Source organism: Macrotis lagotis, chromosome X (assembly GCF_037893015.1).
Source record: "Macrotis lagotis isolate mMagLag1 chromosome X, bilby.v1.9.chrom.fasta, whole genome shotgun sequence".
Lineage (NCBI taxonomy): Eukaryota > Metazoa > Chordata > Mammalia > Peramelemorphia > Peramelidae > Macrotis > Macrotis lagotis.
The window spans coordinates 225,056,550-225,070,867 of record NC_133666.1 but is presented as its reverse complement, the minus strand read 5'-3'; the positions used below and the strand labels follow the sequence as shown (position 1 = coordinate 225,070,867).

General features: G+C 36.3%; 1 protein-coding gene across 1 annotated transcript in view; it reads right to left on the bottom strand.

Moving 5' to 3' along the window:
• The window catches only part of CETN3 (centrin 3), a 147,683-nt gene that overhangs the window by 73,885 nt on the left and 59,480 nt on the right, over nt 1-14,318 (bottom strand). Inside the window, exon 2 of the mRNA XM_074207074.1 lies at nt 9,070-9,123. Coding sequence (XP_074063175.1) covers nt 9,070-9,119 — 50 coding nt within the window. The 5' untranslated portion in view covers nt 9,120-9,123. The remainder of the gene's footprint in view (nt 1-9,069; nt 9,124-14,318) is intronic.

The window sequence follows — 14,318 nt, the reverse complement described above, 5'->3', positions numbered from 1 at the left end:
TTCCACTTAAAAAGTTTGTTTCATGCTTTATGGGCTGTTGGATTTTGTTTTGTTTTGGGTTTGTTTTTTTTTTTGCTCTTTCATGGATTTTTTGTTCCTTTTTGTTTTGATTTCTTCTTTCACATGACTACTATGGAAATATGTTTAAAATGGTTATACATGTATAACCTATATCAGATTATTTGATGTCAAGGGAAGCAGGGAGGGAAGGGAGACAGGGAGAAAAATGTGGAATTAATTTTTTTTGGTATTTTATTTTTCCCATTACATCCAAAAGCAAGTTTCAACTTTCACTTTTAAAACCTTGAGTTCCAAATCCTCTCCCTTCCTCCCCTTCCAGTCTCCCACATTGAGAAAACAAATTATTTGATATAGGTTAAAAATGTATAATTATGAAAAATATTACTATAATATCCATATTGTAAAAGTAAATATAACCTCTCCCCCGAAAAAGAGAACCCTCAGGCAAAATAAAATTAAAAGAAAAAAATTTGATTCAATCTGATGTGGGAATTCAAAATCTTACCCAAAAAAAGAATGTTGAGAATGATTTTTCCTTGTAGTTGGAATAATAAATAGTTTTATTTAAAAAAAATAGACTTTGGGTAGCTAGGTGGAGCAGTGGATAGAATACCAGCCCTGGAGTCAGGAGTACCTGAGTTCAAATCCAGCCTCAGACACTTAATAATTACCTAGTTGTGTGGTCTTGGGCAAGCCACTTAACCCCATTTGCCTTGCAAAAAAATAAAAATTAAAAAAAATAGACTTTCCTATACCCATCCTGCCCTATTTAGGGTAATCTAGACAAAAAGGAGGGGTTCCATTTCTACCCAAATTTGACTAAAACCCAATGGATCAGAAGTCACAAATACACCTAAATTAATTTTTTCCAGTTTTTAAGTCCAAGATTTCATTTTATTAACAGCCCTGCACTTCAAAGGTTGTCAGAATAGCTGACTTCTAAATGAGGAAACAGAAAGGAATAAAAAGTCCAGAATCTCCCAATAGTAAATGGTAGTTAATAAAAGAGAAAAACATTTTTGATACTAAAAATCTTATTTTCCTTAGATTTAAAAAAGTTCACCTAGATAATGGTATCTATATTTTATTGGGTTTTTTTTTTCAAGTTTTATCAGTTTAATTGGGGAGTTCTTTTGCTTTTTTCAATCTCTTTGATTTCAGAATTTCTGTTTTGGTGTCTAATTTTTTTTAATTTGTTGTTTTTCTAGTTTTTGCTGTTCTTTTTGCATTCTAATTATTTTTCTAGATTTCCTTTTGTTGACAAAAGGGTTTAGAAATACACACACACACACACACACACACACACACACACACACACACACATATTTTTAGATAACAACTATTTTGGCTGTATCCCAAAAGTTTGGGTATGTCATCTCATTGTTAGTTTCTTTGATGAAATTATCTACTGCTTATATTTGTTCTTTGACCAGTGCTTTATGAGTAGGAGGCCTTTATTCAAGTGTCCTTTATTGATCATAATTTTAATTGTATCATAATATATGATAAGATAATATTTTGCTTTTCTACAACTGTTTATAAGATTTTTATGTCCTAAACTATGGTCAATTTTTTTAAATGCTTTGCAAAGCTGAGAAAATTGTAAATTCCCAGGGGCGGCTAGGTGGCCTTGGAGTCAGGAGTACCTGGGTTCAAATCCGGTCTCAGACACTTGATAATTACCTAGCCGTGTGGCCTTGGGCAAGCCACTTAACCCCATTTGCCTTGCAAAAAAAAAAAACCTAGAAAATTGTTAATTCCTTATGAGTCTCACATCTAACTTTTATAAAATTATATTTAAGATAGAAACCTCTGAATGAGAATATATTGATGGAGGTAATAAGCAAGAAGTTATGCAGATTTACAAGAAAAGCCAAATTAGATTAACAGCTCACCAGAAGACAGAGGCAATAAACAAACCCCCCCCCAGCTCTTTTAGCATCCCAGAGTTTCCTGAGATGTCCAGTGCTTTGATAATACTATTTAGACAGTCTTAAAGGGCTAAGATTGTCTCATTTTACAGATTAGAAAATTGATGCCCAAGGTCACACTGGTACTAAATGGAAAAATTTGAAAGCCAGGTCCTCTGATTTTAAAGTCAGAACTCTTTCAAAATTCTTCATATTCTTTTCTTTTCTCTTTTTATGTTTTTATATTATCAAAAATTCCTTATTTGTAGAAAGTTGGAGAAAAGTCAGTAGAAAGAGAAGGGGGTGGGGGGGAATAGTTGAAATAAGACCCAGAATACATAGGAAGGGGGTAAGGTGGTTCAGTGCATAAGAGCATGTGTGAACCTGGATAAGTCACTTAACCCTATTTTCCTCAGTCCCTTTCTATAAAATAAGCTGGAGAAAGAAATAGCAAACTTCTCCAGTATTTCTGTCAAGAAAATCACAAATTTGAAAAATTCATGAAGTGTCAGGCACCTGAAAAAATGACTTAATAGCAAAAAATTTGTAGGAAAATATAAAATCAAGAAGGGAATAATTACAAATAGCTTTACCAAGAATTGGAAAAGAGTTTTCTTCTTTTTAACAAAACTTTATTTTGTAATATTGTGAGAGAAAACAATGAAACAACTATTCTCCTGCATTGTTTGATATTACTCACCAAAATAATCCTCAATTTAACCCAGAACCTTTGGAGTTTATCAACATTCAAAACATCCTCTTATTTCCCCACTATTTTGCAGGCTCCTGGAGGGGAGGAATCATGTCTCTATTTCCCTTAGTATTTCTCTACAATAGTACATTGTGCAAAATAGGCATTTGTTGCTTTGTCCTTCATTTTTCCAAGAGGACCAATGACATCATGACTGCATAAATTGACTTTAAGAGAGACAGTTACACAAAATTGTTGACTTCACTCTCATTCTCACTCTCTCTTCCAGAGTTATTAAAGTCTAGTGGCAAGACAGAAATCAAGATGAGGGGAAATAGTGGATGATCTTGGCATCTTCACTGTCAGACCAATCTCTAAGCTGTCCACAGCACCTGCTTCACTTGTCTTCAAGGCCATCGGAACAAATTGTTCTCATACACATTCCACTAGCGGAAGTGTTTGGAGTAGACACTTCTCAACTCACCAATAACTTTGTAGCCTGTGGTTTACCCTGAACTTCTTTACCCCTTCCACAGTTTCCCAGGGTGTGGCTACTGAGCATGCTTTAGCTTCTTTAAGCCACAGGTGAGAGTTGGGTAACAGGTAGACAACAAAAGGTGTCTGAGCAGCCCTGAGAAGGGCTTGGCAAGCCCTCCCACCAGAGTTCTCCTTGAACAATCCATACAACCAAACACTTAATAAAAGTTTGTTTAATGTGTAAGCAAATACAGTGATAATTAAGTTTAACCTACTAGATACCTTCAATCCACCTTCTAAAGCACATCAAAAGCAAAACACTGACACCTTGTGGATTCTTAGGTTGTCATCATTTAAGAACTTTGAAGAAAATCATGCATTTTCACAAAACAGTCATACAAGAGATATTGCAAATTCAGTTGTTTGTTCATATATTACTGGATACCTTTGTGACCTAGATTTCTCAATGACAGGTAATCAACATTTTATTGTATTCTAATAATAATTCATATTTACATAAGTGCTTATATGAAGGGAAAAATATATTCATCATTTACTGTGTCAAACTGCTAAATTCTAGAAATACAAATAAGAAAAATTAGATAGTTCTTACTCTCAAAGAACACACAATGTAATTAAAAGTGAAAACACTTAAGACAGTTTAATTGAAGGACAGATGATAATGTCTGAAAATCCAAAGGGTTCACTAGTCAAGTAGATGAGAGGATACAAGGTTTTTTTATGTGCCTCAGTCAGTCAAATTGAAGTAGAGGAAATATTGGATAGAAAAATATCTTTTATAATTATTATTATGAAGTTCCCTTTGCAGTGACCATATATCTTACATTTGACATTGTTGGAGACAATATACATCCCTATCCCCATCCCTTTGTTCAAGTTATAGAGATGAAGTCAATGAACTTTTAGCTTTACTTTTGCTCCTCTCTGGCAAAAACACGTCCCTAACAACCAAACAGTGGTCCCTGCTCTAGCTGAAAGGATTAAGTTTCCCCTCATCAACATATCTCTCATTACCTCACCTCAGTTCTCTGAGCTACCCACCCCCCCCACCCCCCAACTACAACTACATCTCCCTGTCTCCCTTCAAAAGTACTTTCTACTCAGTTGGACTGCTTTTCTTCCAGTGAAGCTAGCCTGCTCTTGGGGAGTGATCTCCCCCATGTAACCTTTCCTTATTGCTCATCATCTCATAGCGACTTATGCTGTCCATGTACTGCTGCTGTTAGTTTTCAACTACCTTTACTCTTTCTTTCTCTTACCTCCTGCTAATCACAGCAATTCTTACATAAACCGTTTTGTCCCTAAAATTTCCTCTGGGTCTGTCAGTCTTTTACGTGAATTCTTTCATGTTCTGCCCAAACCTTTAGCCAACTATATTATTTCCTTGCATTAGGGTGGCCTGGGGTCTGAAGTGTAAGACTGACAATCTGGAGAACATTAGGACACAGTGGTATAAATAGTATTAAGGCTTAGTATTCTTCTATATCACCAGAAGATTATAGCTGGAAACTCCCAGCTCATCTAAGTGAAATAGGGGCTTCTTTTGCACATTTCCCAGTTCTCCTAACATGGAGGCAATCTGCTTCTGAGAGGAGTCATCCTGTGCTTTTCAATCTAAGTGGGAGAAGCCTCCTTTGATTGGCCATGTAGCCAGAACAGGTGGTATCTTCAAAACTGCCAGACTGGAGCAACCTCACCAGTCCCCCCTTTCATCCAGAGGGTCAAGATCATACAAAGTTTACCCATAGCATGGGTACCATAACTAAACCAGATTGGGGAGAAGGGATATCTTCCCTCCTCCTTTCCTTCTAAGCCTGTAGCTTGGGGTGTTTCTGTTTCTGTTTCAATTGTTGTATTAAGTGTCGAGGTACAGATGGTAATCCCCTTTAGATAGAGGATTTCAAGCCATGGTGACCTTGGAGACAAGATTCCAGGCAGGGTGGTACAGACAGCCAGCCCAGGATGGAAGCCCTAGGAATCCATGGTACCTAGGACTTGAGGGTTTGGTCTTGAAATTGGAACTATACCATATAGGAACTAAGCTAAACTAAGAATCTAAAACCAGAGACTGGGGAGAAGGAAGGAGGGGAATTATGCTTGAAAAATATTGAGGGAATATATCTGTATATTTGTGATTATATCTTTAGGAGTAAATATTCTTTTATAAAATCTAATTTGATTCTCAGTGACTAAATGAATCTGAGATACAGGGGACCCTTCTAAATTTGGATGTATGGAATCAGTGGTAATTGTATCCACTGGCAGAGTGGATATACCCTTATAAGGGTATAAGAGATCATTGGAGGAAATATGTGGAGATATGTAATACAGCATTAAGCAGTCATTGGGGTGGAGAGGGGGAACCAGATAGTCACCAATACAAGCAATGTAAAGAGCTAATTTGTTTCTCCCACTTGGCTACTGCAGATGGAATGGTCAGCTCAGGGCTCAAAGAATGGTTGAAAGAAAGGAACAAGGAATTTCAGTTTATGGTTCTTGTAGCCCAGCCACTACAAATCGTAAAAGTGTTTTCCTTATGCCAATCCTTAAGATATTTTTTCAATTATTCCACAATTTTATAAATGAATTTTCTAAGTTTCAAAAAGTTTCTATGCTTTGAGGGTCACAGAGGAGTATCCTAGAACTATTACGAATATTTATACCTCCAAAATCAGCCCACACTACAAATGGGGTTTAATTCATTGTTTTGTTGATTATCTAGATTTATGAAAATAATGAAGAAAATAATCTTGTAGATTAAACTGTGACCTAAGTAGATAAGGATATATAGCCAGCTCTCCTCCCAGAGAATTAGTTGTAAAACTACTACCACCCCACCCTCTACTGTCATTTCCTAGTTCACTCTGCTAGTGGCAGAGATGATATCTAAGTTAAGGTCTTCTGAATCTAAATGCAATATCCTTTCCACTATAACCTTCTAGAATCTTTATTAATCATCAAGACAAGTACTGACATAGCAGTGCAGTACATTTATTGGTTATATATCAACACTACAGTCACAGACACAAAGTCATTTTTCTAGTAGAAAATGAAATAGCAGCATGAGTTCTATCAATATTTAAAAACAAAATCAGTGAGTTGAGGGAACAGCTGACATACCCACAGAAGGCATAGCATTTTTAGAGTGCCCCTAATAGCCTTATGCTCTAAGCAGGGTCTCATCTTTCCTCCCTAGAAGAATGCTTCCACTACATAAGGAAACTAAATAGTCAGAAACACATGTCATTGTGACTCAAGGATATGTGCTCCTTTTAAAAGGAGACTCAAAAACAATAGTACAATACACTTCTCAGTTTTTTCCCAGGGTCCTTTTAGTTGATTTCTGAGGCTGAGACTTTTTTTAATAAGTTCTACAAAAGTTTATTCTTCAATGATCTTTTAAGGACTGATTAAGAAACATTTATAAATTGATTATGCTTATAAATCAAAACTAATTTGTTTTACCAAGAAAACCCCAAATATAGTCACAAAGAGTCGAATACAACCTAACAAGAAGCTTGCTAATAAATGGAACATGCTCAGGGAAAAAAAAAGCTATTATGTGGATTAGTGCTTTGTATATGTAATAAATACCTAGCTCTTATCTGAGAGTCAGACTCCAAATTGAAGCCTTTCTTATAAAATTCCTAAGGGTAGATATGCCCATGAGAAGTGATTTTGTGAAAAGAAACAAACAATTGTGAGTTAGAAATTAGACAAGGGGGTAGCCAAGAGAGGTGTTGAGGTTTCAAATTAAAAGCTGAGAAAGTTCAATGGTAATGAGATGGAGGATTCTTGATCCATATCTTGTCTGCCCTTACCTCTACACTACTACTCTATCCATGATAAACAAACTGTAAGAAATAGTCTGTCATATACAGCTCAACTGCCAAAAAAGTTGTTGTTATTGTTTGTTTTTCTTTCTCAAAGAGGATCCAGACATCAAGGAGCTGATTCCAAGGCATGCAAGTACATTGGATTTAAGCGAGAGAGGATTGTACAATGTTACCAGCCTTAGTTTCTCCTCCAGAGCCAACTGAGTGTAGTGGCCAGATATGGATCAAGACTGGAAATGGCTCTGGATAAATCACCAAACAGGAATGTAAGCAGAAAAACAGTGTTATCAACAGCTAACCCTGACTCCTGAACTTACTCTCTCCACCTGAAATCCTTCAGACATTGGCCAGCCTTTAGGAATTGTATTTTATTTAATGGATCCCTTTGATCATTCACTGAAGCAACCAATAAAACAACTAAATCTCCTCTACTTGGAGTGAACCCTTATACTGATTGGGAGAGGTGCTGATTTGCATACACACATAGATGTTCTAGTTGGTGTTGTCTTCTATTTATTATTCTGTTACATATATACACATAAGCATACTTTTTTTTTTTGCATGGAGAGCTGACTTCCTCAAGGCCAAGGGCTCGATAAAACTGTCAAGTCTGTTCAATATAGACATAGAAGTGTGAGTAATCTAATTTCTGAATTTGGAGGCAGAAGGCAATAATGGGGAAAAAAAGAACAACTTGGAATCAAGTGATGCAAGTTTTAAAGTTATCATTGAAATGTTTTGTAACTATCAATTCTCTGATCTTTCATTTTAGCTGATATAAAATGAATGAATGAAAAACATTTATTAAAAGTGTACTACTAGGGGCAGCTAGGTGGTGCAGTGGATAGGGCACCAGTCCTGGAGTTAGGAGGACCTGAGTTCAAATCCAACCTTAGACACTTAATTACCTAGCTGTGTCACCTTGGGCAAGCCACTTAACCCCATTGCCTTGCAAAAAAAAAAAAAAACAACTAAAAAAATGTACTACTATGTACTGCTAAGCTCTGGGGGTACAAATCAGATGCAAAACAGTCCTTGTCCTCATTCCTAGATGAAAGACAACTATCAAGAATCATCCTGAATTTGATGATTCTGGAAGAAAGAGGCTGATGACTTTGTATAATTCTTCCTCACTTAAATTCAATTTACACATAAATCAAGACATCACCCCTGCTGTTACTATTTTATTATTTTACTGTTATATATTTTATATATGAACCTATAAAATATGAACATATTTATATAATTTTACTATTTTGCCTACTTTTAAGTCTTATGGTGGCATGCAAATGACCAAACATCAGGTGAAGATACACTGGAAGCTGTAGTTACAACCCTGCACACAGGCAACCTAGACTATTTGATGATCTTCTCACTGTACTGAAGCAGCAATAGGATTCAGCAGTCCCCTGGGTCTTTGAGCAGAATTTTTTTGAAGGACTATATTGCTTACCTCCTGGCAGAGGAAGGAGTTAGAAAAGCTATCCTAAAAATTATTTGTTTCACCAAGTTCTGGCCTGTTTACCATTCTCAGATGGGAATTTGACTTTGCCATTGAAATTCAAAAAATATACAAAAATTTTTTGTGATTTTGATTCCATTTATCATTGGGACATTAAATGTGTATCCACTCCTGGACAACAGGAAATCAAGTAGACCTGAACTCAGCAGGTATCAAATGCAAAAAACAACCCTTAGTGAAACAAGACTGGCAAATGAAGGTCACCTTCCAAAGTCAGATATACATTTTTCTGGAATGGCCATTGTGATGAGCAGCACTGTCAAGTTGGCATAGGTTCTGAAATCATATTTAATCTAGTCAGGAAGCTTGTATGCCTCCCAAAAGAAACAAAAAACAAGCTCATGATAATTCACTTGTCACTAGCAGGAAAGTGCCAGGCCACCATCATCATCACCACCATCAGTACCACCATGAAGAACTCTGATAAAGTCAAAGGAAAATTTTATGAAAACCTAGAAACCATTATCAATGTGTCAAAAGAAGACAAGCTTTGTGATTCTGAGTGACTTTGACACCAGAGTAAACACAGACACAACAGGGAGTCCTTGGGAGGAATGGAATCAGGATCATCAACAAGAAATAATCACTTACGATTGAAGACTCGTATGCCTCAGTACCTTCTCACTTTCACTATCTTCCATTTATCTAAATGCAAAAAAAAAAGTTATGGACATAACATCAAAGCAAGTATTGGCATTTAATAGACTATATCATCTGTGATGAGTGATGTAATGAGGGCATGAGAGTGACAAAGCAAAGTATTCAAGAAAAAGTGGAGACCCCAAGGCAACTTTATGCATGAACATATTATTGCTGACCTAGAGGGAAGCTGGGGATACATAGTATTAGTGGTACAGAAAAGGACTGGGTAACTTTTCAGAGATCTGGTGTACAGAAATCTCATTTGTTCCCACAAACATCAGGATTAATTAGATAAAAATGATGGGGAAATTCAGAAGGTACAAAAGCAAAAAAATGAGACCTCCAAAGGATTTACCAACAGTTTGTCCATCTCTAAGAAGGTGGTATTTAATGCCATCAAAAGCAAAATGCAAGTGAAGCTTAGAGGGATGCAGGATTGTTGGCTCTGTAAGAAGGCAGAAGAGTCTCAGTTTTATACCAATAGCAGAAAATCAAAGCACTTATAGTCTGCCCTGAAGGATATTTATGAGCTAAAGAGCGCTGGTGCCTCTGAACTATTCTACACTGATATAGCCACACTGAGCAGTGATAAGGACAAAATTATGGAAGAATGGGCTGTACACTTCCATAATATTCTCAATAGACTAACATCAATCAGTGCTGAAATCATTGGCTATCTGCTGAAGTCAATCCCTCTTTAGCTGAAATTGCAACTAAAGAGGAGATTTTGAATGCCATCAGCTTCTCTTGTGTGGCAAATGCCTGGGGTTGATTCCATTCCAGCAGAAATCTACAAGACAAAAGTCTACTGTTCATTAAAAAGTTGACTGAAAATTTCTGGGTTATATGGCAAAAGGAGGGAGATCAAGAATCTCATAAAAGATGCCTCCATTATCCAACTCTATAAAGGAAAAGGAAACAGGTTGCCCTAGGACAATCACAGTGGGGCCCTCTCTTTTAGTTAATGCTGGCAAAATTCTTGCCAGTCTTCCTTAATCAGCTGATCCTTCACCTGGAAGAAAGGCATCTACCTGAGAGCCAGTGTGACTTCAGAAAGGGCTGAGGAATGATTGACATGGTCTTGCTGCCCTACAACTTCAGGAGAAATTTCAGAAACAGATTGGTATATAACGTTTGTAGACTTCACCAAGACCTTTGATACTGTCATTTGGGAGGACTTGTGGAAGATCATGGTGAAATTTGGTTGCCCAGAGAAGTTCATTAATATTGTACAGCAATTTTATGATGATGTGCTTGTGTTGCCAGGGAAAAATGTAGCCAGCTAAAGGTTCAGATGTAAAATGAAAAAACTCATGTAAAAGACCAACTCTGACCCAGAAGGAATTTTAGGGACAAAAAAAAGTTTATTTAAATATTACTGTGATTAGTATGAGCTAAGGGTAAAAAAAAAAAATTAAAGGGCAGAAAACTATTGATTCCTAAACCTAAAACCCTAAGCAACCTAAGAGGCTTTGAGCAATGGGATAGAAGTCAGTGTTAAACATAAGATACATGGTCAGTACAGAAGGAACAGATTAATTATAGAACATATTTCTTCATTCAATATTTCCTCTATTACAAGGACATAGAATTATAAATTTAGAACTAGAAGGACCACAGAGTTCAGAATCCAAGCATTTAATTTTTAGATAAAGAAACTAAGACATCAATGAGTTAAATGATTTGCCCTGCTAATGTTTCTCAAGCAGAATGGGAATCTGGGTCTTGTTAACCTTAAGACCAGGGCCTTATCCACTATACCATTCTGATTTTCAAGTGATTGGACTTGGTGACCTGGATACAAGTAATGAAATTGTTGTCAAATAATGGACCGAGGCCAAATTGGAGATCTGGAGCAAAGTTGCTAAAATGCAGACAATAGAAGCAGGAATGGAAGACTTGGTGATTCACTGAGTACAGTATGCAGATAGAACAGAAAGGTAAGCTCTGAGGACCCTTTTCATAGTTTTCATTCTCACAAACAATTTGAGCTACCAGAACTAGGATACCCTGGTATTTCTGAGGAACTAGTGATAATTCTTCAATGACATAAACTTCTGTCTACATGAGTATGGTTCCCCCCCCCTAATATTATCAGTTGAGAATCAATTTAGTCAGTAGGCATATGTAACTTTTGGAAAGGAATGCTGACTAAGGTGGTATGCTCAGAACAGTGGCATCTAACTTCCTCCTGGTATGGACTCATCCAATATCCTCTGAAAACACATTCATCAAAGGTTCTAGAATAGTATTTCTTTTTATTGAGGTCAAAAAGGGGAGAAGCAGTCTGTACTTCTATTCTTAATAAGTTCATTATCTTTCTCTTTCTTAAAGGAGAAAAATTATCAGCTTTTGATATATATGATGAATGCAGAAATTGTAATCTAAAGTTATATACTTCATGAGTTGTAGTGAAAAAAGACTAGAAGATGACTTAGTTGGTGCTTATAATAGTTAAGGCATAGTGAGAGCATAAAAAAGGGCGCAAGCAGTGAAAAGATAAAGAAAGGAATGTATGTAATAGTCACCATGAAGAAAGGAAGATTGAACAGGATTTGGTGTCTGATTGGATGTGAAAGACTAGAAAGAAGAAAGAATCAATAATGACAATGTTTTCAAGACTGGATAACTGGATGGTACCATTAACAGAAGGGCAGCTATATAGATAGAACACTCACCCTGTAGTCAGGAGGACCTGAATTCAAATCTATCTCAGATACCTTCTAACTTCTGACTCTGGGCAAGTCATTTAACCCTGTTTGCCTCAGTTTCCTCATTTGTAAAATTAGCTGGAGAAGGAAATGATAAGCCACTCCCGTATCTTTACCAAGAAAACTCCAAATGGGATCACATAAAGTCAAACATAGCTGAAATAATTAAACTATACCAAAAACCATTAATAGAAACAGAAAAGTAAAGAACAAGAACCACTCTTGGAGGAATGTGATTACTTCAAGGCAACAGAACTATTTCCAAGTGGAACAGCAGTTAGAAATGTACATTTAGTGCTTTGGAGAAAAGCCACTATGATGTTTTGACTTATTTGTATAGACTATTTGAAGCTGTAAGAGGTAAATATACTCTCCTGCCTATCTGGAGACCTATTCTATAAGTATTAAGGTAGGAAGAAACAATTATGAGCAGTTGTCTATCCTCCCTACCCAGATCTCTCTCTCTCTCTCTCTCTCTCTCTCTCTCTCTCTCTCTCTCTCTCTCTCTGTCTCTGTCTCTCTGTTGCTATCTCTCTCTCTCTCTCTGTGTCTCTTTATCTGTCTGTCTCTCTGTCTCTGTCTCTCTCTCTGTCTGTCTCTCTCTCCCTCTGTCTCTCTCTCTCTCTCTCTGTCTCTCTCTCTCTCTCTCTCTCTCTCTCTCTCTCTCTCTCTCTCTCTCTCTCTCTCTCTCTCTTCAAGTTGATTTGTAGCCACAAATACACAGACCTGCTGCTTTTTCTTCTGATCCTGATCTGTCTCTTCTTTACTTCCTTAGGTAAAGGAATATTGAAGAAAAAAACATACTAGGCTAAAAATCTTGTGATCTTCAAAACAAAAAAAAATTGAGGAAAAAGAACTACCAGAGACTGGGAGGTAAGAGTCCAAATTAAAATCTGTAGTTTGCCGGGGCAACCTCAGGTATCTGGGGCCCAACCCAGCAGACTCTAAAGTTGGGTCAAAATTAGAATTGAATTTGGTGGCACAAATGTTTTATAGAAATTGCTTTTAAGTTGCACCTACTGCCTTCCAGGGATCGAGGTGATATGGGGGAAATGTGCCTCAAAGTGTTGGGTAAGTAATTACCCCCTTTGGAAAAAGCAAAAGGAAAAAAGTGATGAATTATTTCAAATGCTATAGACTTTCTAAAATTGACCTTGTAGAATTTACCAGAAAGGCAAAGAGAGAGGAACCAATGAAGGGAATGGGTAAGAGATGTCTGAGTGGATAGGATAAAAACCAGAATGGCATAAAGTCATTAAAGTCAAGGGGAAAAAACATTTTAAGGAAGGAGTTAGTGGTCAATAGTGTTAAAATGATATTTTTTGAAAAGTGACAACTAAGACCAAATAATTGGTTCTGTCAATATGGCATCATGGATGATATAAGAGGAGTGTAGTTTATTTTCCTAAGTTGTAACAGAAACTGTGAGAAAAATAATAAAGCATGAGGGAAATGGACAGAGGATACAGCTGCTACAGCAATGATCAATTCACTAAATTAAGCAAGATTGCAAGTTTCTGTTTCAGTAACTCCATATGAAACAGTGGGGAGGCTGAAAACATACCCAGAGTAATCTATCATAACACAAAAGGTGAGAGATAGATATTTGAGTCATCACACAATCCAAATTGGTGAGTCTAAATGAGATTCCACTGCACCCACAGTATTCAATATAGAATTAAAAGAATACTAGGCCTATTAGTCTGAGGGAGGAAGCAGAAGAGTTAAGAATCAATTCAGTTATTTACAGTAATGGATTGAAATGCTAGTGCTGGAAATACAAAGTGAGATACATTCATATATTCATATCCTGGCTCTGTTCCTGTCATCCATGAAAAGAGATTCAGACCATGAAAATCTACTTTTAACTCTAGAAGACTTAATTATTGCTATATGTCCTAAAAGACAAGGATATCAAGAAGCTTCAACTTATAAAAACGTTATAGTAGTGAATAAAGGAGAAAATTCTTTGGGAATTTCATCAGGAGGTACAAAGCTGACTATCCTATCATTTGCAGTAATTATTCCATATATTAATTTCTATATATCTATAATCTATTGATATAGTTATTTGTATATATATATATATATATATATATATATATAACACAAATCTCTATTATTAATTGTTGACTTTTTTAAAAGTACATAATGAATTCAGGATTCTCTCTTCAAAACTATTTCCATCTGCTTTTATCAATTCTTAAGGCACTATAATGTTCCATTACAGTCATATATGGTGATTCCACAATTGATGAGCACCTATTTTGCTTCTTGTTCATTTCTACCACAAAAAGAGCTGCTGTATTTTTGCAAATATGTATCTTCTTTCTTTTTCTTTACTTTCTTTGGAATAAAGGTCTATCACTAGGAGGTCAAAGAGTATGGAGTTCATTGATTTTGGGAACATAATTCCAAATTCCTTTCCATAATAAGCAGTCTAATTCACAGTTAGTTATATGCCTGTCTTGTGCAGCTTCTCTAACA